Source organism: Hordeum vulgare, chromosome 4H (assembly GCF_904849725.1).
Source record: "Hordeum vulgare subsp. vulgare chromosome 4H, MorexV3_pseudomolecules_assembly, whole genome shotgun sequence".
Taxonomy (NCBI): domain Eukaryota; kingdom Viridiplantae; phylum Streptophyta; class Magnoliopsida; order Poales; family Poaceae; genus Hordeum; species Hordeum vulgare.
The window spans coordinates 539707969-539734416 of NC_058521.1; the positions used below are offsets into that span (position 1 = coordinate 539707969).

General features: G+C 45.5%; 2 protein-coding genes across 2 annotated transcripts; both read right to left on the reverse strand.

Annotated features, from left to right (window-relative positions):
* Positions 1–20416: 20416 nt before the first annotated feature.
* LOC123449363 lies at positions 20417–23407 on the reverse strand. Its single transcript, XM_045126566.1, has 2 exons — positions 21590–23407; positions 20417–21505 (listed from the first exon to the last, which is right to left on the reverse strand). The coding sequence occupies exons 1-2, from the start codon at positions 21854–21856 to the stop codon at positions 20942–20944; spliced, it is 831 nt and encodes a 276-aa protein (XP_044982501.1). The 5' UTR covers positions 21857–23407; the 3' UTR covers positions 20417–20941.
* Positions 23408–23675: 268 nt separating this feature from the next.
* On the reverse strand, positions 23676–24404 carry LOC123449364 (MFP1 attachment factor 1-like). The gene has a single exon (XM_045126567.1). The coding sequence runs from the start codon at positions 24327–24329 to the stop codon at positions 23913–23915; it is 417 nt and encodes a 138-aa protein (XP_044982502.1). The 5' UTR covers positions 24330–24404; the 3' UTR covers positions 23676–23912.
* Positions 24405–26448: the final 2044 nt, after the last annotated feature.

Genomic DNA, 26448 nt, shown 5'->3' on the forward strand with positions numbered 1-26448 from the left:
ACTACTATCACACAAAAACTCATGCCCTTGGGCTCCACCTATTCCATGGAAACCAAGATCAAACTTGCAACAAATCTGAATATGTCCACTCCATAAAGTATCCCAATGGCAAAACTAACTTCACCACTGTATTCCTTGGGAGTTTATACCCTAAAAACATATATAAAATGTGGGCATCTACTTGGATCAAATGACCACAATTTAAGGGAGAGGGAACTACTCCAAATCATGCCTAGGGAATGGGCATCATTTCATGTAGTTCCTACTAAAACAACAACTACAAAGGTTGAGCTCATGTGCACAATGACAAAGTGACATGGGGGTTTGAACCTCATGTTTGTGTCATGCACATCAACTTCACAAACCCTACTACTAAGCTTCCCACACAAACAATATACCATGCCCTCTCACATATGGACATGTGGAGGTGCATGGCTTTGCTTGCCAAGGTGGATTGCTTCTCACACACACATCTACTCCACATCACCCACAAGCACATCTTGCTCAAGATCAAATCACATACCTACACATGCTAATCATAGCTTGCATCACATGGCCACCATACACACATCATAACCCCCATAAGATGCACTTACATATGAAACTCTAGTCATCACACACACTTCTCAAGCACTTGAACCAAAGTATAACATGAAGGTAAAATCTACTAAACAAGTAAACTTGGAAATAACACATACATGCACTCCACTATGCTTGCAAGCACAAGATTGTACTAGCACATGCGTCTACTTATGCATCATCTCATGGTGCCAATCACTCACAAGGTGCACACACAACATGATACTTGCACACACATGCACATCACCATGTGCACACATACACACACACACACACATGCACATCACCATATATGTGCACAACACACCACCTTCACACCACACATATATAACACACCTCTAATGCATTGCAGGAAGGAAAAATAATTGCACTCCTTTTAATGCCCATTATTTAGGCACAATAAGTAGCAAAGAATAGCAAAGAAAACAAAAATAAGAAAGAAAGAAGAAAATAGCAAAAGGGGCTGGAAGGGGATCGAACCCTGTACCCCATAGTGCACCACACTACCTCCTACCACTCTGCTGCTGGCATTGTTTTGACAGAGAGAGGGGAACAGAGCAGAGTAACATGTCCCTGTCTGCTGTTGTGCATGAAAAAGATCAGAAGTAAAAGATGCGCCGAGGGGGGATCGAACCCACGCCCTCTCATCAGGCATTCAGCAAGCACTACCACTACGCTACGGGCAAGGTTACTGACATAGAGGAGGATCTAAACAAGGTGACCTTCTTTGACGCCCTGCTCGACTTTGCACAGCGAGCCGACGACAGAGAGGTCGCCGGAGCAAGCCTGCTACTGCTGCTGTGCTACAACAGGGTGCACTAGGGCTACGAGGAAGGCATATCTCCTGCTGCCGATTCCTGCGCGCACCACACAACATACACACACTGCACCCCAAGCACACACATCACATCACGAGCACCTGCTGTTGCTCTGCTCGTCAGAGAGCCCGCGACAGGGAGATCGCCGGCGCTCTGTGCTGCAGCAACTGCTACTGCGCTACAAAGGAGGAAAGTCACTGCTGCCGATCTACTGCTACGCTACAAACACACACAACACGACATCGCCCATCTACTGCACCACACGCACAACCTGCTGCCGACCTACTGTCAAAGAAAGCACGGCGCAGCACCATGGCGAATCTAAGGCGGAGCAGAGGGGAGAAGGAAGGGGAGGTGCGGCCTCACCTTGGGAAGGAAGGGGAGCTCCGATCTGAAGGAGGAGGCCGGCCGGAGAGGAAGAGTTGCTGCAACCCTGAGGCGGAACCGAGGAAGAAGCCGAAGATCACCGGGACCTTGCTGTTGACGAGGTCGAGCTCGTTAGTGTAGTCGTCCTCCGGAGCTCCTAGCGCCGGGAATGGAGCACGGGCACCCTGCCCGAGCCCCCGGACATGGTCGCCGGCAAAGTTCGACGGAGAGGCGGGGGTAGACGCGGCGGAGCTCTCTATCTCTCTCTGCTACTGGATCTCTACAGAGACTTACCAGGACAGGAGGAAGAAGAGATGGAGGGGGAGAGGAGAGGTGGCGGCGGCAGGAGAGAAAAGGGAGGAACCCTAGGACGAGGGGGGGCACGGACGCCTAGGTAATAAGGGGGGATCTCGACGTGCACGCTCACGACGTCGGCGTGCTCTCTCTCTGGAGCCTGACGGAAAGGGGGCGCTGGGAGGGAACGGCGTCAGAAAGAAGGAGGTGTCGCGCTGGGCCCTGTGCGCGTGAGGGAAGGAGAGGGAGATGGGCCCTGACCGATGGGAAAGGCCCATGCTACGCGAGGAGGAGAGAAATAATTCCCTGGGGTTTTATTTTATTTTTAACCAACACCAGGAAAACAAAATAAGGCACAAGCTAGACTATAGATGCTAAAAATATAACAAACACACCCCTGGTCATAAGGAATTATGACCTAATAGAATAAAAATTAAAAAGGGATTTTAGGAGAAAGTAAATATTTACAAAACAGAATATGTTGAGCTGTTTTGTGAATATCTGCACCCTCACAACATAGTTACAAAACAGCAAAATCACATCTCCATATCCACCACAAAATATGCTAAATCAAGGACATTTTTTAAAACAAGGATGGGACAAGTGAATATAGAGCTTAAGATAAAAGAGAGGGGGAAGTCTTATAATCCTAGAGCCACCACATAGCTTCCTACTACCATTGCACCACTCCACAAGTCCACTTATCACACATCCCATCATCACATCACAACTCATGGAACACAAGAACAACAATACAAAGGCAAGGATGAATGGGATGGAATGGATGCATGCATGCAAAAGGAAACAAAACAAGGGAAGCATCACATGGAATATCACATGCACATAATCTCATGTCAATGACAAGTTGGACCCACATAAAGAAGGTTCCAAATAGGGAAGGTTTACATATGGGGCACTACAAACTCTCCCACACTACAAAGAAGATCTCGCCCTCGAGATCTAAGACTGAAAGAACTCGGGAAATTCGGAACGGAGGTGATCCTCGCGTTCCCACGTAGCCTCTTTATCGGAATGGTGAGACCACTGCACTTTGAGAAATTTGACAGTCTTGTTACGGGTCTTGCGCTCAGTATCCTCGAGAACCGCAACTGGATGCCCACGATAAGAAAGGTCAGGCTGAAGGTCGATATCTTGAAGATGCACAGTGCGCTCGGGGGTCTTGAAACACCTCTGAAGCTGAGAAACATGGAACACATCATGGACATTTGCAAAGGTTGACGGAAGCTCGAGCTAGTACGCAAGGTCGCCCCTCTTGCCAACCACTCTGAATGGACCAACGAAACGAGGCGCAAGCTTGCCTTTGATGCCAAAGCGCTGCATACCCTTCATAGGAGACACCTTGAGATAGACAAAGTCATCAAGCTCATAGGACATGTCACCGTGCTTGCTATCGTAATAGCCCTTCTGGCGGGACTGAGCTGCTCTGAGGTTGTCGCGAATGATCCGACACATCTCCTCAGCTTCTTCGATCATATCATTGCCAAGGATCTGACGCTCGCCTATCTGGGACCAGTTGAGCGGAGTACGGCACTTCCTGCCGTAGAGAATTTCAAACGGAGCCTTGCCAGAACTAGCTTGATAACTGTTGTTATACGAGAACTCCGCGAAAGGCAGACAATCTTCCCACTTCATGCCAAAAGAGATAACACAGGCTCTCAGCATATCCTCAAGAACTTGATTCACTCTCTCCACTTGACCACTAGTCTGAGGGTGGAACGCTGTGCTGAAGCGGATCTTCGTGCCCATAGCAGACTGAAAGGAGTCCCAGAACTTGGAAGTGAAGATACTTCCGCGATCTGAAGAGATCATCATCGGCGCGCTGTGCAAAGAGACAATCCTGGAGGTGTACAACTCTGCCAACTGAGCTGCTGAAATGGACTCCTTGACTGGAAGGAAATGAGCCACTTTACTCAATTTGTCGATGACGACGAAGATAGCATCATTGCCCTTATTGGACTTCGGAAACCCAGTGACGAAGTCCATCTCAATGTGATCAAACTTCCACTCAGGAATCGGCAAATGCTGCAAGAGGCCTGCTGGTCTTTGATGTTCTGCTTTCACCCTTCGACATACATCACACTCGTTTACGAACTGTGCAATTTGAAGTTTCATACGAGTCCACCAGAAAGTCTGCTTCAAGTCATGGTACATTTTGGAACTTCCAGGATGAACAGAGAGCAGAGAGTTATGAGCTTCTTCCATGATTACCTTCCTGAGATCACCTTTCGGGACGACAAGGCGATCCTCGAAAAACAATGTGTCCCTGGCATCAACAGTGAAATATTTATACTTGGGGAGACTCTTTCCCACGCCAATCTTGACCTTTTTCACCATAGCGTCAAGTAGCTGAGCTGCTCTGACCTGATCTTCCAAGGTAGGAGAGATCTGAAGGTTCGCAAGAAAACCCTGAGGTACTAGCTGAAGATTAAGCTTCCTGAAAGACTCAAAAAGACCCGGCTGGAGAGGTTGCAGAATCAGACTGTTGCAATATGCCTTCCTGCTCAATGCATCCGCCACAACATTTGCCTTGCCTGGCGTGTACTCAACACTCGGATTAAAATCCTGGAGCATTTCCACCCAACGTGTTTGCCGAAGATTCAAGTTAGGCTGAGTGAAGATATACTTGAGACTCTTGTGATCGGTGAAAACTTCAACCTTACGTTCCAACAAGAGATGTCTCCAAGTCATCAAGGCGTGCACAACAGCTGCCAGCTCGAGATCGTGCACACGATAGTTCTTCTCCGCAGGCTTCAACTGCCTGGAGGTATAAGCAACCACCTTCCTATATTGCACCGAGACCCTGGAGAGAAGCGTCGCAAAAGACCTGGACACACCCCGGACACACCCACCGGCGGTCGTTACTCCTGGCGGGATCTAGACTGGCCCCACATATCAATACTAGTCTTTTCTGCTCACTTTGTACTCACTCATGCGCACCCGGGATCAACTTCCCGGTCGGTCACCCATCCTAGAACTACTCCAAGCCGAGAACGCTTAACTAGTGAGTTCTGTTGGAATGGGCTCCCGGAAAAGAAGGAATTCCTTATTGATATGAGTAGTCTATTATCCCTAATAAGACAGGCTATCACACGGGCGGAGCCTTGCAGGAGTAGATCCTTCACCACCACTGGAGCGCCGTCACGCTGCCGGAGAACTTATCTACTTCTCCGTCTTGCTTGCTGGATCAAGAAGGCCGAGATCATCGTCGAGTTGTACGTGTGCTGAACGCGGAGGTGCCATCCGTTCAACACTAGATCGGAGCGGATCATGGGACGGATCGCGGGACGGTTCGTGGGACGGTTCGCGGGGCGGATCGAGGGACGTGAGGACGTTCCACTATATCAACCGCGTTTCTTAACGCTTCATGTTGTGCGATCTACAAGGGTACGTAGATCCAAATCTCCTCTCGTAGATGGACATCACCATGATAGGTCTTCGTGCGCATAGGAAATTTTTTGTTTCCCATGCGATGTTCCCTAACAAGAGGATCATTTTGATTTGTGCCTGACTAGTGGTCTGAGGATGAGTCAAAATAAGATTCCGAAGGATACCAACTGTGAAGTTTAGTAGATTGAGTTCTCAATTTTAAAAAATATTTTATGCTCTAAACCCATCTCCCACTTCTTGCACGCAAACACCATTTGGAGACATTCGAGTCACGGACAGCGAGAGCTCTTGCACCTTTATGTTCTTACTTTGCTATTTTCAATACTAAATATAGACTCTTGCTTGTTATTTCCTTGACTTGAATTGAATATCTTACTCGCTTTACTTTGAAGTTCTTATATGTGTGTTAGCATGTCACCACAGAAATAATTTGTGTTATCATTTACCTACTCGAGGACGAGCAGGAATTAAGATTGGGGATGTTGATATGTCCCAAACGTATATATAATTTCTGCTTGTTCCATGATCTTTTGGGTGACATTGTTATATGTTTTGCTACACTTTTATATATTTTTACACATATTTGGACTAACCTACTAACACAGTGCACCCAGTGCCATTTTCTGTGTGCTGATGTCTTTTTTGCACAGACTTTTACCCAAATTTCCAGAGTCCCAAAAATCCCAAGAAAAATATATAAAAAATCAGCGTGACGGAAGCTTCCCGAGCACCGAAGATGGGCTACAGGGGAACCAGGGGCTGCCCAGGCGGCCTCCGTGCGCGGCCTGGCCCCTCACCGCGCCCACAAGTCGCCTAGGTGGGCCCCACCTCCTCCGACACCCTCCTTTGGCCTATATTTACCCCTCCGATTGGAAATCCTTCAATCATATCCTTAATCGTGAATTTCCCCATCGTTCTGCCGCCGCAGCGCTTCCGAGATCGGGAGCGTCAGGAGACCTCTTCACGGCACCCTGTCGGAGGGAGGATTGACCTCCGGGAGCTTCTTCACCGCCATGGACGCTTCCCGGACATGCCGTGAGTAGTCCTCCTTGGACCATGAGTCCATGACCAGTAGTTATTTGATGTCTTCTCTCCAATCTTGTGCTTCAATGATTAGCCCTTGTGAGATGCCCTACATGATCAAGGCATCTATGTAATTTTCCTGCTATTGCTATGCTCGGTTTTCTAGGATCCGATGGATTATGAGATTATGTTCAGATTGTGATGAGTTATATATTTGATTATCCTTTTATATTATGTTCTTTAGTGATTCATGCATGTTCTCCGTTGCTTTTTATTGCTTCGGCCGAGTAGTAGATTGTAACTCCAATAGGGAGCGTTATGCATGATTGTGGGTTCATGCCCCCTGATGTCTAGCTTGAGTGACCGAAACATGAGACTAGAGGATGTGTTGTGCCACGAGGGAGAAAACAATGGTGCTTGTGACCGCGGTTGCAAGTATTTTTTACCTTACGCAAAATTCGTTAATGCAGTTATCCGTTACTTTGAGTTTACACTTTGGGTGGGGCTCGCAACTTAATACCAGCGAGATGTTCTGGGTAGATATCTCAAGGTGGATGATTAGTAAGTAGATGCTGATGAATAAACGGTCTACTTGTCTTGGCATACTGCCCATTACTATTGAGCCTCTAACTTTCAAGTAGCATAATTAGCATTGCGGTGCGTTCATAATTCTGTCAATTGCCCAACTGTAATTTGTTTACCCTGGCATAGTTGTTTATCGTCTTCTGGGAGAGAGACATCACTAGTGAACATCATGTGACTCAGGTCCATATTATCACCATTGCCTACACCTCCACCATTTACTACTTTTATTTACTTTTCTGTTGCAATCACTATCACTATTCCCACTTGTGTTATGATCCTTTGCAAACTACAAGGCCGGAGAGATTGACAACCTCTCTGTACTCGTTGGGAGCAAAGTTATTTGTTCTGTGTGCAGGTCCACGTCTTCTGCTAGCGCCAGAGCAGTGCACACCTACTTGTTGATCCTCGGAGTCCTCCTGGTTCGATAAACCTTACAATCCCCATGTAAGGGAAATCTGCTGCTGACTACATCGCCACCTTCCACTTGGGGTAACCAACAAGGGGCGAGAAGTATATTCATCAACTCGTCATCATGTGCATACTTGTCAACATCCTTAGGATCGACAAAACCTTCTGGTTGTATCACATACAACCTTTCCTCAAGGAAACCGTGGAGGAAACAATGTTTTGGCATCCTATCTGCAAGATTTCATAAATATTGCAGCAATTGCTAACATAATTCCAACAGACTTTTAGCATCGCTACGAGTGAGAAAGTCTCATCATAGTCAACTCTTTGAACTTGTCGGAAACAACTTTGCCACAGGTCGAGCTTTCTTAATGGTGAAATTTGCCATCATCGTTCGTCTTCCTTTTAAAGATCCACTTCTACTTAATAGTCTTACGACCATCAAGTAGTTCTTCCAAAGTCTACACTTTGTTTATATACATGGATCCTATCTCGGATTTCATGGCCTTCGGCCATTCGTCGGAATCCAGGCCAACCATCGCTTCTCCATAGTTCATAGGTTCATTGTTGTCCAGCAACATGACCTCCAAGACAAGATTACTGTACCACTCTGGAGCAGTACGCGTCCTTGTCGACCTACGAGGTTTGGTAGTAACTTGATCAAGCTTTATGATCAACATCATTGGCTTCCACTTCAACTGGTGTAGGAGCCATAGGAACAATTTCCTGTGTCGTGCTAGTTGTTGGTTGAAGCCACGGTTCAATAACCTCATCAAGTTTCCACCATCCTCCCACTCAATTCTTTCGAGAGAAACCTTTTCTCGAGAAAGGACCCATTTCTAGAAACAAACACTTTGCTTCCGGATCTGAGATAGAAGGTATACCTAACTGTTTTGGGTATCCTATCAAGATGCATTTATCCGCTTTGGGTTCGAGCTTATCAGGCTGAATTTTTTTTCACATAAGCGTCGCAGCCCCAAACTTTAAGAAACGACGGCTTAGGTTTCTCCAAACCATAGTTCATATGGTGTCATCTCAACGGAATTATGTGGTGCCCTATTTAAAGTGAATGCGGTTGTCTCTAATGCCTAAACTAAAAACGATAGTGGTAGTTCGATAAGAGACATCATAGTATGCACCATATCCAATAGGGCGTGGGTATGACGTTCGGACACACCATCACACTATGGTGTTCCAGTTGGCATGAGTTGTGAAACTACTTTCACAGTGTCTTAAATGTTTACCAAACTTTCAACTCAGATATATATTTACCTCCACGATAACATCGTAGACATATTATCCTCTTGTCACAACGATCTTCAACTTCACTCTAAAATTACTTGAACTTTTCAATATTTCAGACTTGTGATTCATCAAGCAAATATACCTGTATATACTCAAATCATCAGTGAAGTAAGAACATAACGGTATCCACTTCGTGCCTCAACACTCATTGGACTGCACGCATCAAAATGTATATTTCCAACAAGTCAGTTACTCATTCCATCTCATTGAAAACGAGGCCTTCAGTCATCTTGCCACGTGGCATGATTTCCATGTCTAAAGTGATTCAAAATCAAGTGAGTCCAAATGATCCATCCGCATGGAGTTTCTTCATGCGTTTACACCAATAGGCATGGTTTGCATGTCTCAAACGATTCAAAAACGAGTGAGTCCAAAGATCCATCAGTATGGAGCTTCTTCATGCGTTTTACACCAATATGACTCAAGCGGCAGTGCCAAAAGTAAGTGGTACTATCATTACTACTTTGTATCTTTTGGCATCAAATATTATGAACATGTGTAATACTACGATCAAGATTCAATAAACCATTAATATTAGGTGCATGCCAATTGAAGGTATTATTCAAGTAAACAGAATAACAACTATTCTCTTTAAATTAATAACCTTATTGCAATAAACAAAATCCAATCATGTTCATGCTCAATGCAAACACCAAACAACATTTAGGGTTCAGCACTAATCTCGAAAGTAGAGGGAGCGTGCGATGGTGATCACATCAACCTTGGAAACACTTCCAACACACATCGTCGCCTAGCCCTTGCTAGTATCCGTTTAATTCGTAGCTATAATTTCAAGTCACTAACACTTTGCAACTGAACCGGTATCTAATACCCCGGTGCTACTAGGAGTACTAGTAAGGTACACATTAATATGATGTATGTCCAATATACTTTTGTCAACTTTGCCAGCCTTCTCATCTACCAAGTATCTAGGGTAGTTCCGCTTTAGTGACCGTTCCCCTCATAACAGAAGCACTTAGTCTCGGGTTTGGGTTAAACCTTGGGTTTCTTTACTAGAGCGGCAACTCGTTTGCCATTCATGAAGTATCCCTTCTTTCCCTTGCCCTTCTTGAAACTAGTGGTTTCACTAACCATCAATAATGGATTCTCCTACTTGATTTCTACTTTTGCGGTGTCAAACAACGTGAATAACTCGGGGATCATCATCTATATCCATGACATGTTATAGTTCATCACGAAGCTCAGTAGCTTGGTGGCGGTGACTTTGGAGAACTATGTCGATCACTATATTATCTAGAAGATCAACTCCCACTTGATTCAAGCGATTGTAGTACTCAGATAATCTGAGCACATGCTCAATGATTGAGCTTTTCTCCCTTACTTCGCAGGCCAAGAATCTTGTCGGAGGTCTCACACCTCTTAACACGGGCACGAGCATGAAATCCCAATTTCTGCTCTTGGAACATCTCATATGTTCCATGACGTTCAAAACGTCTTCGGCGCCTCAATTCTAAGCCGTTAAGCATTACACACTGAACTATCATGTAGTCATCAAAACGTGTATGTCAGATGTTTGCAACATCCACAAACGACGCTCGGGGTTGAGTGATACGTCTCCAACATATTTATAATGTTTGATTGTTCCATGCTATTATATTATCTATTTTGGATGTTTTATATGCATTAATATATTGTTTTATATTATTTTTGGGACTAACCTATTAATCTAGAGACTAGTGTCAGTTTATGTTTTTTCCACGTTTTTGAATATGGCAAATAAGGAATATTAAACGGAGTCCAAACGGAACAAAATATCGGGAAAGAATTTTCTTGGACCAAAAGACACCGAGGAGACTTGGAGTAGGGGGCAAGGCACTTGCCGAGAGGCCACAAGCCTGCAGGGCGCGCGCCCTGGCTTGTGGTCCCCCTGAAAGTCTCCTAACCCTATTTCTTGGCCTATAAATTTCCAAATATTCCCGTATCGCGAGAAAGAGCCATGAAAATACTTTTACGCCGCCGGGAGCCTCTGTTCCGGAGAGATCCAATCTGGGAGCCTTTTCCGTAATCTGCCAGAGAGGGAATTGATCACGGAGGGCATCTACATTAACTCCATTGCCCCTCCGATGATGTGTGATTAGTTCACCACACACCTACGGGTCCATAGCTAGTAGCTAGATGGCTTATTCTCTCTCTTTGATCTTCAATACCATGTTCTTCATTATCTTCATGGAGATCTATCTGATGTAATACTCTTTTGCGGTGTGATTGTCAAGATCCGATGAATTGTGAGTTTATGTTCAGATTATCTATGAATATTATTTGAGTCTCTTATAAATTCTTATATGCATGATTTCATATCTTTGCAAGTCTCCTCGGATTATTGGTTTGGTTTGGCCAACTAGATTGGTAAATCTTGCAATGGGAGAAGTGCTTAGTTTTGGGTTCAATCTTGCGGTGTCCTCACCCGATGACAGTAGGGGTAGCGAGGCACGTACTATATTGTTTCCATCAAGGGTAAAAAGATGGGGTTTTCATCATATTGCTTGAGTTTATCCCTCTACATCATGTCATCTTACTTAATGTGTTACTCTGCTCTTCATGAACTTAATACTCTAGATGTAGGCAGGAGTCGGTCGATGTGTGGAGTAATAGTAGTAGATGCAGAATCATTTTGGTCTACTTGATACGGACGTGATGCATATATGCATAATAATTGCCATAGATATCTTCATAATTATTTGCTTTTCTATCAATTGCTCGACAGTAATTTGTTCATCCACCGTATTATTTTCCTTTATGAGAGAAGCCTCTAGTGAAACCTATGGCCCCAGGGTCTATTTTCCATATTACATTTTCAGATCTATAAACCGAAAATACCAAAAATACTTTGCTACAATTTATTTACTTTTGTTTCCACAATCTTTCATATCTATCTCTATCAGATCTCATCCTTGCAAATAACTCTGAAGGGATTGACAACCCCTTTATAGCGTTGGGTGCAAGAGTTTGATTTTTTATGTAGGTACTACTATTGGGGCCTTGCTTGTTCCTCCTACTGGATTGATACCTTGGTTCTCAACAAACCGAGGGAAATACTTATCTACTTCGCTGCATCACCCTTTCCTCTTCAAGGGAAAACCAACGCAAGCTCAAGAGATAGCATTCAGCACACCGAGCGGTGCATTAAGGACATAAGCCTTCTACGCAACAATGAGGACAATCCTGAGTTTACGGACCCAGACCGCATAATTGCTACTATCATATTTCAACTAAGTTTTCTCTAGGAACATATCAAAAACAGTATGTTCATGATAATTTGCAAAGACATTTTTGACTATGTTCATGATAATAAGTTCAATTAATCATATTACTTAAGAACTCCCACTCAAATTGACATTCCTCTAGTCATTCGAGTGGTACATGATCCAAATTCACTAACTCAAGTCTGATCATCACGTGAGTAGAGTTTAGCTTCAATGGTGAACATCTCCATGTTGATCATATCCACTATATGACTCATGCTCGACCTTTCGGTCTCTTGTGTTCCAAGGCCATGCTTGTACATGCTAGGCTCGTCAAGTTTAACCCGAGTGTTTCGAGTGTGCAACTGTTTTGCACCCGTTGTATGTGAACGTAGAGACTATCACACCCGATCATCATGTGGTGTCTCGAAACGACGAACTGCCGCAACGGTGCACAGTGGGGGAGAACACAATTTTATCTTGAAATTTTAGTGAGGGATCGCCTTATAATGCTACCGTCGTCCTAAGAAAAACAAGGTGCATAAAAGGATTAACATCACATGCAAATCATAAGTGACATGATATGGCCATGAACTTTGTGCTTATTGATCTCCGTCACCAAAGCACTGTCCTGATCTCCATCGTCACAGGGGCCACACCATGATCTCCATCATTGTGCTGACATCGAGGTTGTCGCGCTAACTATGTTGTTACTACTAAAGCTACTACTAGCGATAAGCAAAGCATCACCAAGCGCAAAAAAAAGACAACCCTATGGCTCATGCGGGTTGCCATAGCATCGTCGTGCAAGTCGATATTTAACTATTACAACATGATCATCTCATACATCCAATATATCATATATCATGTCTTTGGCCATACCATATCACATGCATACCGTGCAAAAACAAGTTAGACGTCCTCTAATTTGTTGTTGCAAATTTTACGTGGCTACTATGGGTATCTAGTATGATTGCATCTTACTTCCGCAAAGACACAATGGTGATATGCAAGTTGCTATTTAACCTTCTCCAAGGACCGCCTCGGTCAAATCTGATTCATCTATAGTTGAAGAAACATATATCCGCGAGTCATCTTTATGCAACAAGTTTCATGTTAGTCGATGAAACCAGTCTCTCGTAAGCGTACGAGTAATGTTGGTATGGGCCGCTTCAATCCAACAATACTGCCGAATCAAGAAAAGACTAAGGAGGGCAACAAATTGAACATCAACACCCACAAACTCCTTTGTGTTCTATTCGAGATGTCATCTTTGCATAGACCTAGATCATGATGCCACTGTTGGGGAACGTCGCATGGGAAACACACAAAAATCAACGCACACGCAAGACCTATCCATGGTGATGAACATCTACGAGAGGGGAGAGTGTATCTACATACCCTTGTAGATCGCTAAGAGAAGCATATATAACGCGGTTAATGTAGTGGAATATCTTCACGATCCAAATCACAGCCTGTCCCGCGATCTCATCACAATCCATCCCTATCTAGTGCCGAACGGACGACACCCCGCGTTCAGCACACGTACGGCTCGATGACGATCACCGCCCTCTTGATCCAGCAAGAGGGGCGGAGAGGTAGATGAGTTCTCAAGCACGACGGCGTGGTGGTGGTGGTGGTGAACTAATCCACCAGGGCTTCGCCAAGCTATGTCGAACTATTCTAGACGAAGGAGACGATCTATGGAGGAGAGGGCAACATGTGGCTTTTTCGGGTGAAGTCTGCCCTCAACCCTCCACTATATATAGGAGAAATAGGAGGGAGGGCTTCCTTGCCTCCTCCTCCAAGAGGATAGGTTCGGCCGAGCCAAGGGAGGAGAGTCCTCCTCCAATACGGTTTGGTGGAGGACTCCCTTCCTACTTGGTTTCCTCCCTCCACTTTTCCTTTTCTTTCCCTTTTGCACCATTGGCCGAAATAGCCTTATTGGGTTGTCCGCACCAGCCCACTAAGGGTTGGTGCACCACCTTTAGGACTATTAGGTTCTCTCCCGGGTGGGTGGCCCCTCCGGTAAAACCCCGGAACCCATTCGTCACTCCCGGTACTTTACCAGTAATGCCCAAAAACTTTCCGGAAGCCAAATGCAACTTAACTATATATCAATCGTTACCTTCGGACCATTCCGGAGCTCCTCGTGACACCCGGGATCTCATCCGAGACTCAGAACAACTTTCGGTCACCAACATACATAACTCAATAATACTGAAACGTCATTGAACCTTAAGTGTGTAGACCCTACGGGTTCGAGAACTATGCAGACATGACCCGAGACACTCTCCGGTCAAAAACCGATAGTGGGACCTGGATGCCCATATTGGATCCTACATATTCTACGAAGATCTTTATCAATTGAACCTCTATGTCAAGGATTCAGTTAATCTCGTATGTTGTTCCATTTGTCCTTCGGTATGATACTTGCCCGAGATTCGGTCGTCCGTATCTCTATACTTAGTTCAATCTCGTTACTGGCAAGTCTCTTTACTCGTTCCGTAATACAAGATCCCATGACTAACTCTTTAGTCACATTGCTTGCAAGGCTTGTTGTGATGTTGCATTACCGAGTGGGCCCCGAAATACCTCTCCGTCAAACGGAGTGACAAATCCCAGTATTGATCCACGTCAATCCAACAGACACCTCGGAGTTACCTGTAGAGCACCTTTATAGTCACCCAGTTACGTTGGGATGTTTGATACACACAAGGTATTCCTCTGGTTTCCGGGAGTTGCATGATCTCATGGTCATAGGAACAGATACATTGACATGCAGAAAACAGTAGCAATAAACTGACACGATTAGATGCTACATTAGTTTGGGTCTTGTCCATCACATCATTCTCCTAATGATGTGATCCCGTTATCAAGTGACAACACTTGTCTATGTCCAGGAAACCTTAACCATCTTTGATCAACGAGCTAGTAAACTAGAGGTTCACTAGGGACAGTGTGTTGTCTATGTATCCACACATGTATTTGAGTTTCCAATCAATACAATTCTAGCATGGATAATAAACGATTATCATGAACAAGGAAATATAATAATAACCAATTTATTATTGCCTCTAGTGCATGTTTCCAACATGACAACCACCTTCAACTTGGACCAAAGAGTAAGCACCATCACCACCACCACCATCTTCACGAACTTGGACCGGAGGATCTTCAAGTTGGACCGAAAAACGAGCACCACCATCATCTTCAACTTGGATCGAGGGACGAGTACCACCACCACCATCACCATACACAATTTCACCACCATGGTTTGTAGAAGCATCAACCTCACTTGCACCACCATGGTTGAAACTAAACTTGGGCATACCGCTGGCCGGGCCGGGCTTGAGAAAGCCTGAACTAAAAATTCTAAGCCCGAGCCCGGCCCGACCCGGCCAAAAAATGAATATTCAATCCTGAGGTCGCCCCGAATGGACTAAAAAGTCAATTTCGGGCCGGCCCAGGTCGAGCTTCCGTGTAAAATGACATTTTTTCCAAGCCCAAGCCTGGCCCAAAATACACACCGAGCCTTTTCAAGCCCGAGTGAAAGGATCGATATGGCTGACTAGAAGGGGGGTTGAATAGGCAACGACCAATATTTAGCTTTTTCTTAACAAATTAAGTTTAGCAACAAATAGGTTGTCTAGATATGCAACTAGGAGTACAACCTATATGATGCTAACAACACCAAAGATACAAGAAAAAAAAGGATGGAACACAAGTAAGGCTTGCATAAAGTAAAGGTAAGAGATAACCACAAGAGGAACCGCTTGAGACGAGGATGTGTTATCGAAGCTCCTTATCTTTGAGGGGAAGTATGTCTTTGTTGGAGTGGTGTGGAGGCACAATGCCTAATCATAGACAATTCATCTCAGTGAACTGTATGCCATATATCGCACACACCCTCATCTGGCTGGCCGTTTCTATTGTTCTGTACAATCGCAAATAGTTCATATCGATTAAATGTTTGCCACGCATCGCACACGCAGCCCTGATCTGAATCGTGTTTCATGTCTGCGTCATCGCAAAAAAATCATATCATTTTTGATGGTTTTCTTACAGCACCGTTTGCGATTAATGCATCACATACAATTTCGTCGAAGGGTCTCTAATTGTAGTGTAGCAGTTCAACCATCCTTCCATAGTGACTGCAGGCTCCCAACGACACCATGAAGCTTCACCATAATGGATTGTGGCTCCGAGGTAACCTCTTCCGTCTAGGGTGCTCAAACACCCAAGAGCAACAAGATCCACAAGGGATTAGTGGGGGAAATCAAATTTCTCTTGGTGGAAGTGTAGATCGAGGCCTTCTCCTCCAAACCCTAGAGCATGAACAAGATTTGATGGCTAGGTGGGAGATTGGCGAAAATGAGCTTAGGAGTAACAATGGAGCTTTGGGGGGAAAGAGGTGAGTCAACTTGGGGAAGAAGACTCACTTATATAGTGAGAAGAAGAATCCAACCGTTAAGTCATTCTTCGTGTGCATAAGCAGTACTACCGCTGGGTGTGAGCGGTACTTCCGCTAGCATGGACGTTCTTCCCACACAGTGCAACTGACGAGGTCAGGGAGGCACTAATGTCGCCGAAGCAGTACTACCGCTCGCACGAGTGGTACTTCCGCTTAGTGCTCCAACAGCGGGAAAAATGGCGATAGTGAAGTGGGGTAGCATGATAGTACTGCCTGGCACGGTACTACCGCCCTCTACATCCGCTCCACTTCTGCCCAGAACAACCAGCTATCCAAGAGCAAAATATAAGCAGTAGTCCAGCGGTATTTTACCATGGTAGTACCGCCAGAGCGGTACTACTGCTCTGTTGGAGCAGTACTTCCGCTTTGTCTATGAGTACAGGAAGCAGGTAGGGTCGTAGAGCCACCGGAGCGGTACTACCGTGCCCAACTACCGCCCTACTTCCATTGGATTACCCAAGGAGAAAATTATGAGCAAAAGTGGGTGAGCACAGAATTGCGGCAGTACCGCTGGAGCGGTACTACCGCTGTATGTCGCGGTATTACCGCTTAGCGCACTCTAAAATGCTCAAGCGAGGAAGGATAGAAGCTCCAGGTGCTGGAAAAAAGGCGGGGTGCAAAGTAACCGTGTATATGACGATTCTACCCAAACCTTTCTGAAGCGGCCCCCTCTTGATAGTACGGATTTCCTATGACTCAAGTCCACCAACACTAATTGATAGAAAATACCCGTGTTCTCTCTTTAAACACCGAGGAGGGAATAAACAGTCTTGTGCTACCTAATAATCACTGAAATCTAAATGCACGCAGTTAGTCCGCAAAGGGCATTGTCATCAATCACCAAAACCACATAGGTACGATTATGTTCTAACACCGAGCCCGGCCCAAACACAAATCCCGACCCGAGATTTTGGGTCGGGTTCGGGCTGCCCATGTCCAGGTCTAGCCAAAACCAACACCACCCCAAACGCTCCTCCTCCACCACCGTTGCCGAACCCACCTCCTTCACCACCTTCAAACCTAACACCACCACCCATGGCACCCATGCGTAACCCTCCACCACCCATGGCATCAATGTCGCACCCAACACCACCACCCATGCCGAACCCTCCACCATCGGCCATAAGATTTTGAAGCTCCATTTTCCTTCGGTAGATGATGCCAGTGCATCCATGCCCTCCGGATTCATCATCATGAACCAGTCCTCCTCAGCGGTCCTCTCATCCTTCATCTTTTGCTCTTCTAGGATGAGCTTGTGCTCCTCAAAGACACACTCTTTTCTCACTTCTCCTCTTTGTGCTTCTATTTATTCTCGGCCATGGCCACTTTTGCATCCCAATGCTTGGCTAGCATAAATTCCTTCATCTTCGCCATCTCACCTATTTGATCCCTCAAAGTGATTGCCTTGGACGTCCTCTTGACTCATGCTTTCTCCTTCTTGTTTACATCCAGTTTTCCCTTGTTTCTTCCTCCTCTTGGTGCATCATAACTATCATCATCATCATACTCATCCTCCACTTCGATGCCTCACTTTGGAGGGTATTCCTTGTCCCACACCCTCCACTTCTCACTATCGCAGAGTCATTTCCAACAATGATGAAGATTCAATGACCAAACTTTCGAGGTTTGCTTGTAGTACTCATTGGCGATGCGATCCTACACACAAACATTGAGACAACTATGAGCTCATTATTTTCATATGAACACGGCTAGGGACATGAAGATGCAGAAATGCTCACATAATCAATGCACGTCACTAGCATCTTCATCTTCATTCACCTCCATGTCGACCTCAATGTATGACGCATCAAAATCAGCAAGGGGACACTCAAATTCATCGAGCTCTCCGCCAACATCTCCATATATGTGTAGAGCACATTTTGTCTACAAAAACAACGACCAAAGCTCAAGCAAGTGTTCTGCAATGCCAAAACATAGTTGACTAGAGCAAACCAAGCAAAAGAAGAAATCCATTATGTCTCGGCCGTTTCATCGAACACGTTATAGACGAGACCGGAGGCTTCGACGTTAATGTGGATGTCAGGGCTGGCCGTAGGCGGAGGAGGAGCCTGACCCCTTGACATAATCGCCTTCTTCCTCGGGGCCTTCGCCCGTGCATCGACGAGGCTAGTGGAGGAGGTCTTCTTCCTCGCACCCTTCACACATCGAACTCGAGGGGGGCCGACATTCGGCGGTGCCGCGCAACCTACGTCGCCTTGAACGAGATGGCTCCCTTATCGTTTTCTCTTGATGGCGTCAGCGGCAGAAGGAGTTGTGGTCATCGGAGGACCGGGCGGACAGTGTGACGGTGATGAAGGAGGCATCGACACATGGTATGGCGCACCCAAGGCGGCGAGTACTCCATCCGACTGAATTCGGGCGTCGCTAGGCCGAACAGTGAGGTCGGGGAAAGGGTTAGCGGCGAGGACAAGGCGGGAGGCGGGAACTAAAGCCGACGAAAGTGGTTTCGTGCCAAGGGAAAGGGGATCCAGCAAAATCATACGAAATGCCGCACATATGAAAGAATTGGGCTCGCAGATTCGGAATCCCATAAAAAATTACGGAACGACCGGATATAAGGCATCTATTCGGGCCGCGTTTGCTGAATTTATTCCATAAACCAACGGTTATTATAGTGGGCGAACATGTTTGCGGGATCTGCAAGAGATGCTCTTATTCGTGAAAAGGGATTCAGAAGCAAAGCCCAAGTGGTACGAAGCTGAACGACATACGCTTGATGAGCTGTGTCTGCTTTGCACAATCCTACTCAGCTTACCAGGTCTGAATTTTTCTTAGACGAAACTAGGCAGTTGACTAAAAGGCTCGTCATCGCATTATCACATCAGCGCGGCCCGTCAGCATCATACAGTGGCTTAAAGACAATGTTAGAAACAACGACGCGACGGGACCCGAGAAGGTCCCGGAAGCATGCCGAAGCCAGCCATGTTTTTTGTCTGGAACTGGAAGCAAGCGATGACATGGATTCAGCCAAGCTTGATCAGTACTCTTTCTGTAAACTAATATAAAAATATTTAGATTACTAAAATAATGTTTTAAATGCTTTTATATTAGTTTACGAAGGGAGTACCTATCAAGTTCGGGAGGTGGATAACACAACAGCGTAGGGCGATGGAGCGCACTACTACTAGTAGTCTACCAGCGCTGCATTTTGGTTGAGAAGGTGCCGCAAGCAAACTGCAAAGCTATGTCGACAAGAAAGCTTTGGTATGGTACAACAAACACCACTTCTGTGAATGATCAAACACCAAGCAACCAGCTTACCAGCAAGCACCAGTTCCTGCAAAACGTTTATTGAACTGGATTGGTCAAGAGACTGCACAGTTCACCTAATGAAAGATCATTCCCTCGTCAACTATCCAAAGACAGAAGATAAAATTGCACACCATCCGATCCATATTAATTGTCGCTGACTTGTTATCTGTTCATGCAGGTTAAGTGTCAAAGAATATAAGCACCGACAATTTCAAGAGAGGTTGCACCTTGTTTCACAGGGCGACCTCTGGCGATATGGAGCATGCCGTGGTGTGCGGAATCACCACCCAATCATGGAAGAAGACATTATGTCTCCATCTTAAACCATATTTAATCATGTGAGTAGAAACCAAACAACAAGGTTTCATGTCAGCCAGACTGGTTGAGAACAAGACGATCACCATCCAAGAATGACAAGAAGTCCATTATTTTGGTCCAACTGATCCTGAGTACAGGTACTAGAAAGCTATAGGCCTGTTTCTTTAAAAAGTCCTAGGACTTTTTTTAGTCTCAACTAAAAAGTATCTAGTCCGTATCCGTTTTTTTCCAGGGACTAAACAGGGACTAGGGGTCATTAAATGTCTTGCAAAAAGAACATATTACCCCTGACCATATACATTACAGGTATTTACTATTCACTGCATGAACTCGTACTATTGACTGCAGATGGCCTCATACACAAAAAAAGATCGCACAGCAAAGACTATTAAAAAAAGATCGCACAGCACAAAAAAAGATCGGACAGCAGATGGCCTCATACACAAAACCAGGTCTGATACATCCATTTCTGAACAAACACTAGTCTGTGCATTCTAAACATGTTGTAACAGGAAGTTTTGTTGGCTAGTGTTATCATAACCCAATCATGCCCAGACTGTATTGCTACTCTTCTAGGTCCTCTGTTACAGTAAGAGTCCAAGTAATACATACCAACCATACAGGCCATCTGCAGCATTCTTCTCTTCTTTTGATGCATCAACAACATCAGTGCCTCATCATCACTGCTGCTCTCATCAGCACTGCTGCCATCATCGGTACTGCTACCATCATCCTGAAACATGCAAACATTAGTACAACTTTATTTACCATGCACCACCTTTTCACCCAACAAACATTATGAAACACACAAAATGCAATGATCATTTAACAAGGTCACACACTACAGGTCCATTACATAGGCATATTCGAAAAAGAACACTAGTACACTAGTACAACTTCTTCATCATGCACCACCTCTTCAACCAAGTCAATCTAGCCTCAGTACTTGAAATGTTCTGAAATATGACTCTGCTTGCCTCATTTGCAAAAAGTTGAGTTGCCATGAAGTACTCAACACTTGTTTCATCTGCACCACATTCAACTGCCAACAATTGACAATGAGTAATGGATTCTTTAGTGTTGTTTGATTTTTTCTCTTTTGCCTTGTCCTTTGCTTCCTGCCTTTTGTTTGCATATTCAGCGATCATGTCAGAAGTGTTCTCACTCTTCATAGTATTGATCAGCCCTGTCATTAGTTTCACCATTGGGCTCTTGTATTTCTTGCCTGGGCTTGATGCTGACTGTTCAGCACCGATGCTTCCCCTCTTCCTGCTGGTGGTGCCCATTGGACTCTGCTCATGTGCATCATCGGCACCAACATCTTCTTCTTCCTCTTCATATATGGGAACATAAGCTGATGATCCATCAACTGCCATACCTTGGAATAGCTCTATAAGCATATCCAAATAATCAGGATTGCCCTCCTTGAATTTTCTGACATCTGGTCTCTCCTGTGTGAGCAATGCAAGTGTAATTAGGACAAGACTAAATATACCAGTGTGAGCAATGCAAGTGTAATTTGCAAAATAATATACCTTAATTTTTTTGTTCCACCAATCAGTTGATCCTGTTATAGCTCCGTCTCCAGTTCGGCCACAACCTGTTTGTTGCCCCAACCACACCCAAGCACTATAATAGTTTTTCAGTTTATTTAAACAATTTTTGAATTGCTTGGTACTATGGAGGAGTCCAGTCCGATGATAAAATTTTGTCTTCATATTCTTGTAGGCTCTAGTTGTCCAAGTACCATTCACACAATGCCCATCCCTAGCTTCTTCACAGGCAATGTTACAAAAAACCATAACATTCTCGTCTGTCCAATCAGCCTTCGCAATTGTTTTCTAAACAAAAAGAAGATGAATTTGCACAATTCTTTTCCTTGTAGACAGAAAACTAAATATGCATATACGAGAAATTTATACCTCTCCCACAACGCCGTCGTTGTCTCCATCTTCAAAGCCTTCGCTGTCGTCCGCATCTTCTATAGGCACAGCAGATGACGATGCACGTTGCCGGCTTGCAACTTGAGAGGTGGAAAAGCCACGTCCTGTAACGCCTCGAAGGCCTCCTCCTCCCTGGGAAACAGACCGGGCTCGGCCTACACCGCGCCCAGTGCCATGGGACACGGCCTTCCCACGCCCTCTGACGGCTCCGTCAACGGGAGCTGCGCTTGGGGCGACGAACGGGCGCCTGTGAGCGCCACCGAGGCTCAAAGACCGGGTCAGGCCTCCTCCTCCCTGGGAAACAGACCGCCCGCGACCACGCCCAGTCGGAGAAGAACCATGAACAGCCGTCTCGTGAAGGAGAAGCTGCTGGTACGAGCCCAACTCGGGGAAGTCCTCGATGTTGCTGTTGAGATCCAAAAATCCAATTCCTCTTCCCAGATTCCCGCCGGCCGATGAACCCTGAGATGCAGGTTGACGCGACGGGAACTGGGAGATCCACTGCGCCTCGTCGTCTTCATCGGTGGCCATGGGGGCGCGGCTACTCAGGGCACTGGCGGCGGCAGCTGCTCAGGGCACTGGCGGCTGGTAAGGGGAGAAGCGGCGGGGAAGGGAAGGGGAGGAGCGAGCGGATGGGAGGAAGCGCGTGGATAAGATGCGGTGCGGGGGTACGGTGGGAAAAGGTCCCTAAAAGTCCCTCCCGGAGGGACTTCTTCAATTAGTCCCAAATGACCATTTTTAGTGCCTAAAAGTCCCTCCTGTTTCTTTCCCATGGGACTTTTTTTAGTCCCTACACCAAAAAGTCCCTGAAAAGGAACACCCCCATAGCATCACCAAACTCGCAAGTGAGACCTTCTCAGTCAAGTGATGGGCAAAAGAAAAAATAAGCATACTTTAATCTGTTTGCTACAAGATATTGCTATTCTATATCACATCATTTAAAAGATGAACTCGAGGTTTACTCTGAAAACAAAAACGAGAATAATGCTTGGCATTCACTGGCAATAGCAAGATATGAAGACTCCTTGCCACAAGATAATCGACAGAGTAACAAATGCTGATTCGAAATGCGCTGAAATACCGACTAGTAAAACTCCTTCGGTGCAGTGACGGAGAGACACAATGTTTGTTTTGATTGCATAATGCACGTTCTTCATAGTACGAAAAGAGACTCGGAGGCGCAATGTTCCGACTGCGTACTGCATATTCAGCAGTCAGATGTCTTCACATTACAACATCAGACTGGACTAAAAATTCACAGATCAGAGTTCAAAGATGTCTTGAAACAAACAGAAGGGCCTGACTCTAAGTCTTGAATTCTATCAGTAGGTTACGTTACATACATAGTACAGATTTGGATGATCAGTTACATACATAGTACAGATTTGGATGATCAGGCAGATACGAATCATTCATTATTCTTTGCTTAAGCAAATGAAAAGGGGACAGAACGCTTTGATTGCTCAAACTATAATCACCATCAATCAAATGCGTCCCTACTTGCACAGAAAAATCAAATATAAGCATGACCAGGGTTCAGAACACATTGCTAGCAATAGAACGAAGGGTGGATTACTGGATTGCTCATAATCTGGGCCTTGTTCCTCACCTTCAGTCTGAAGAATTATTCTACAGAATTATAAAATATGTATTGATCTGAGAGGCTCTGCGACAGATATTCCGGTGAAATCTTGATCATTGCCACGACAAGGTGAAGACAATTCTTGCTCACAGATACAAACGGAAGTAATTAAAGAGGGGAACCAGCGGCTACCGAAAGAACAATAACAGCACAGACACGCGAACAACCTACAGGCAACTGAGGCCAACGCCGCACACGAACTCTAGATAGATAGATGTAAACGAATTTTATCGCGCAGCATAAACGAAACGAACGTCATCCGTCGGGGCGAGCTCAGGCCTCGGAGGTCTCCTCCTTGACGGCGGGAGGCGCCTCCGACGGCGGCTCGGCCTTGGCGGCAGCGGACCGGGACTTGACGAAGTCGAGGAGGCGGCGGCTGACCTCCTTGGAGTAGAGCTGCAGCGCCTCGATGCCCTCCTCGACGGATGCGGCGGCCCCGCCGGCGACGGCGGCGGCGTCGAAGGCCTCGGCCTCGATGGCGCGGGCCGCGGGCTCGGCGTCGGCGGCCGGCACGGCGCCGTAGCGCTTGCAGAGGAGGGTGTCGCCGGCCAGCGTGTCCACCAGGCGCCGCACCACGGCGTCCCGCGTCCTCTGCGTCGGCGGCCAGATGCTGAAGGAGAACGGCGCGGCCTCGTCGCCCGCGGCTGCGCCTGCGGCGGCGGCGGCCTCGGGGAGCTCGTCGGGGCCCATGGCGCGCGCGGCGGAGGGGTCGGGTCGGGTCGGGTCGGACTCAAAACCCTAGGTGGTATGGGGGGGTGGGTAGGCCGGCCGTTCGATCCGTTCGCGGTGGGGATTTAAAAGCGGTGGCGACGGGGGATGGGGATGGGGGTGGGGAACGGTGGCGCGTCGTTGTAATTGGGGGTTTGTTCGGGGGGTTGCTTGCCGTGGCTTCAAGGAAGGAAGAGGCCTCTCGCGGCCGCGTGCCGCGGAAAGGGGGAGGGTGGATCGTTTCTCTTCCGGAGGAGAATGTGTGGCGTCGGTTGGCGTGGGCGGTGGCCCTTTTAATGGTGGATTTGTTGCTGGCCCGTTGTTGCTTCCTCCCTTTCTTTTTTCTCGTTTCGGGTTTGAATTTTGCAACGTTCGAATCGGGCAGGGAATGGCAGGAGATCTTGGGTGCATCGGGATAAGATCGTGAGGTGATGGGATGTAATTGGGGCGCATTTAAAGCCGGGAGGATACGCTATTTTTGAATTGCGATTCGGTTCAATTTAACGAACACCGGTGCCGCTATGGGCCTATCCTCCTGCAATTGCCGTACACTGTGTCTGTCTAGGTAGTTGGGCCTTGGCCTCCACACCCTCCGCTTTGCCGTTGACGCGGCCCCGTCGGCCTGCAGATCAGTCTGTCACTTTGTCTATTTGTAGTCACGTCCTCTGGAATATCCTATTCATCGCTCATCGCGTCAAGCTACCGGCGCTAAGCAGAGACAAACGACCGAGGAGCCGGCACAGTTTCGCTTAGCCAGCCGGTTTTGGGGACCTTCTACAAAGGTTTCCTGAATCTTTTTTTTTTAACCTTTTATTTGATTTTTCTGTTTCTGATTCTTTTTCTGCTTTCTTTTTTCTTTTCTATTTTGGTTTTCTGTTTCTTCTTTTTCCTTTTTCTCAAGGCTATTTTATCTTCTTAAAATTAACTTCATGTTTGAAGATTGTTCTTAAAATTTCAAAAATGTTCTTGCTCTTAAAAAATCTAAATTTTACACAATTGTTGTTTTTCATAAACTATTCATAACTTCAAAAAATGTTTGGGATTTTGAACAAATGTTCTTGTTTTTGAAAAAAAACATTTTTTTTGTTTTCATTTTTTTATTTCATTTTCTTTTCTTTTTTACTTTTCCTACTCCTTTTGTTTGACATTTTCAAACTTTTGTTCTGAATTCCAGGAAATGTTCTCGTGTTCAAAATTTTGTTCATAGTTTTCATTTAAATTTTTCTGCTCTAAAAAATAATCAGGAATTATAAAAGGTGTTCTTGCTTTCAAAATGTGTTCATATTTTCTAAAATGTTTGTGTTTTTTTATCGTATTAAAAAAATTGCACGATTTTTCAAAAATGCCCGTGTTTTGAAAACAATTCAGGGATTTCAGAAAATATTCTTGTTTTCAACAAAACAAATCATGATTTCATAAAAATATTTGTGTTATGAAAATTATTCTCCTTTTCAAAATTTGTTCATGAATTCCATCTATGTTGCCTCAATATAGTCGGTCCCAAACCCGGTAAAGAAGGACGGTTGTAATAGGCTTGGTGAGCCAACAACAAAACTGAGTCACTCTTATGGAGATGAATGCTGGAAATATGTCCTAGAGACAATAATAAAAGAGCTATTATTATATTTCCTTGTTCAAGATAATCGTTTATTATCTATGTTAAAATTGTATTGAATGGAAACTCACATACATGCGTACATACATAGACAACACACTGTCCCTAGTAAGCCTCTAGTTGACTAGCTCGTTGATCAAAGATGATTAAGGTTTTCTAGCCATAGACAAGTGTTGTCACTTGATAATGGGATCACACTATTAGGAGAATGATGTGATGGACAAGACCCAAACTATGAACGTAGCATGTGATCGTGTCATTTTATTGCTACTGTTTTTCTGCATGTCAAGTATATGTACCTATGACCATGAGATCATGTAACTCACTGACACCGGAAGAATACCTTGTGTGTATCAAACGTCGCAACGTAACTGGGTGACTATAAAGGTGCTCTACAGGTATCTCCAGAGGTGTCCCTTGAGTTAGTATGGATCAAGATTGGGATTTGTCACTCTCTATGACGGAGAGGTATCTCGGGGCCCACAC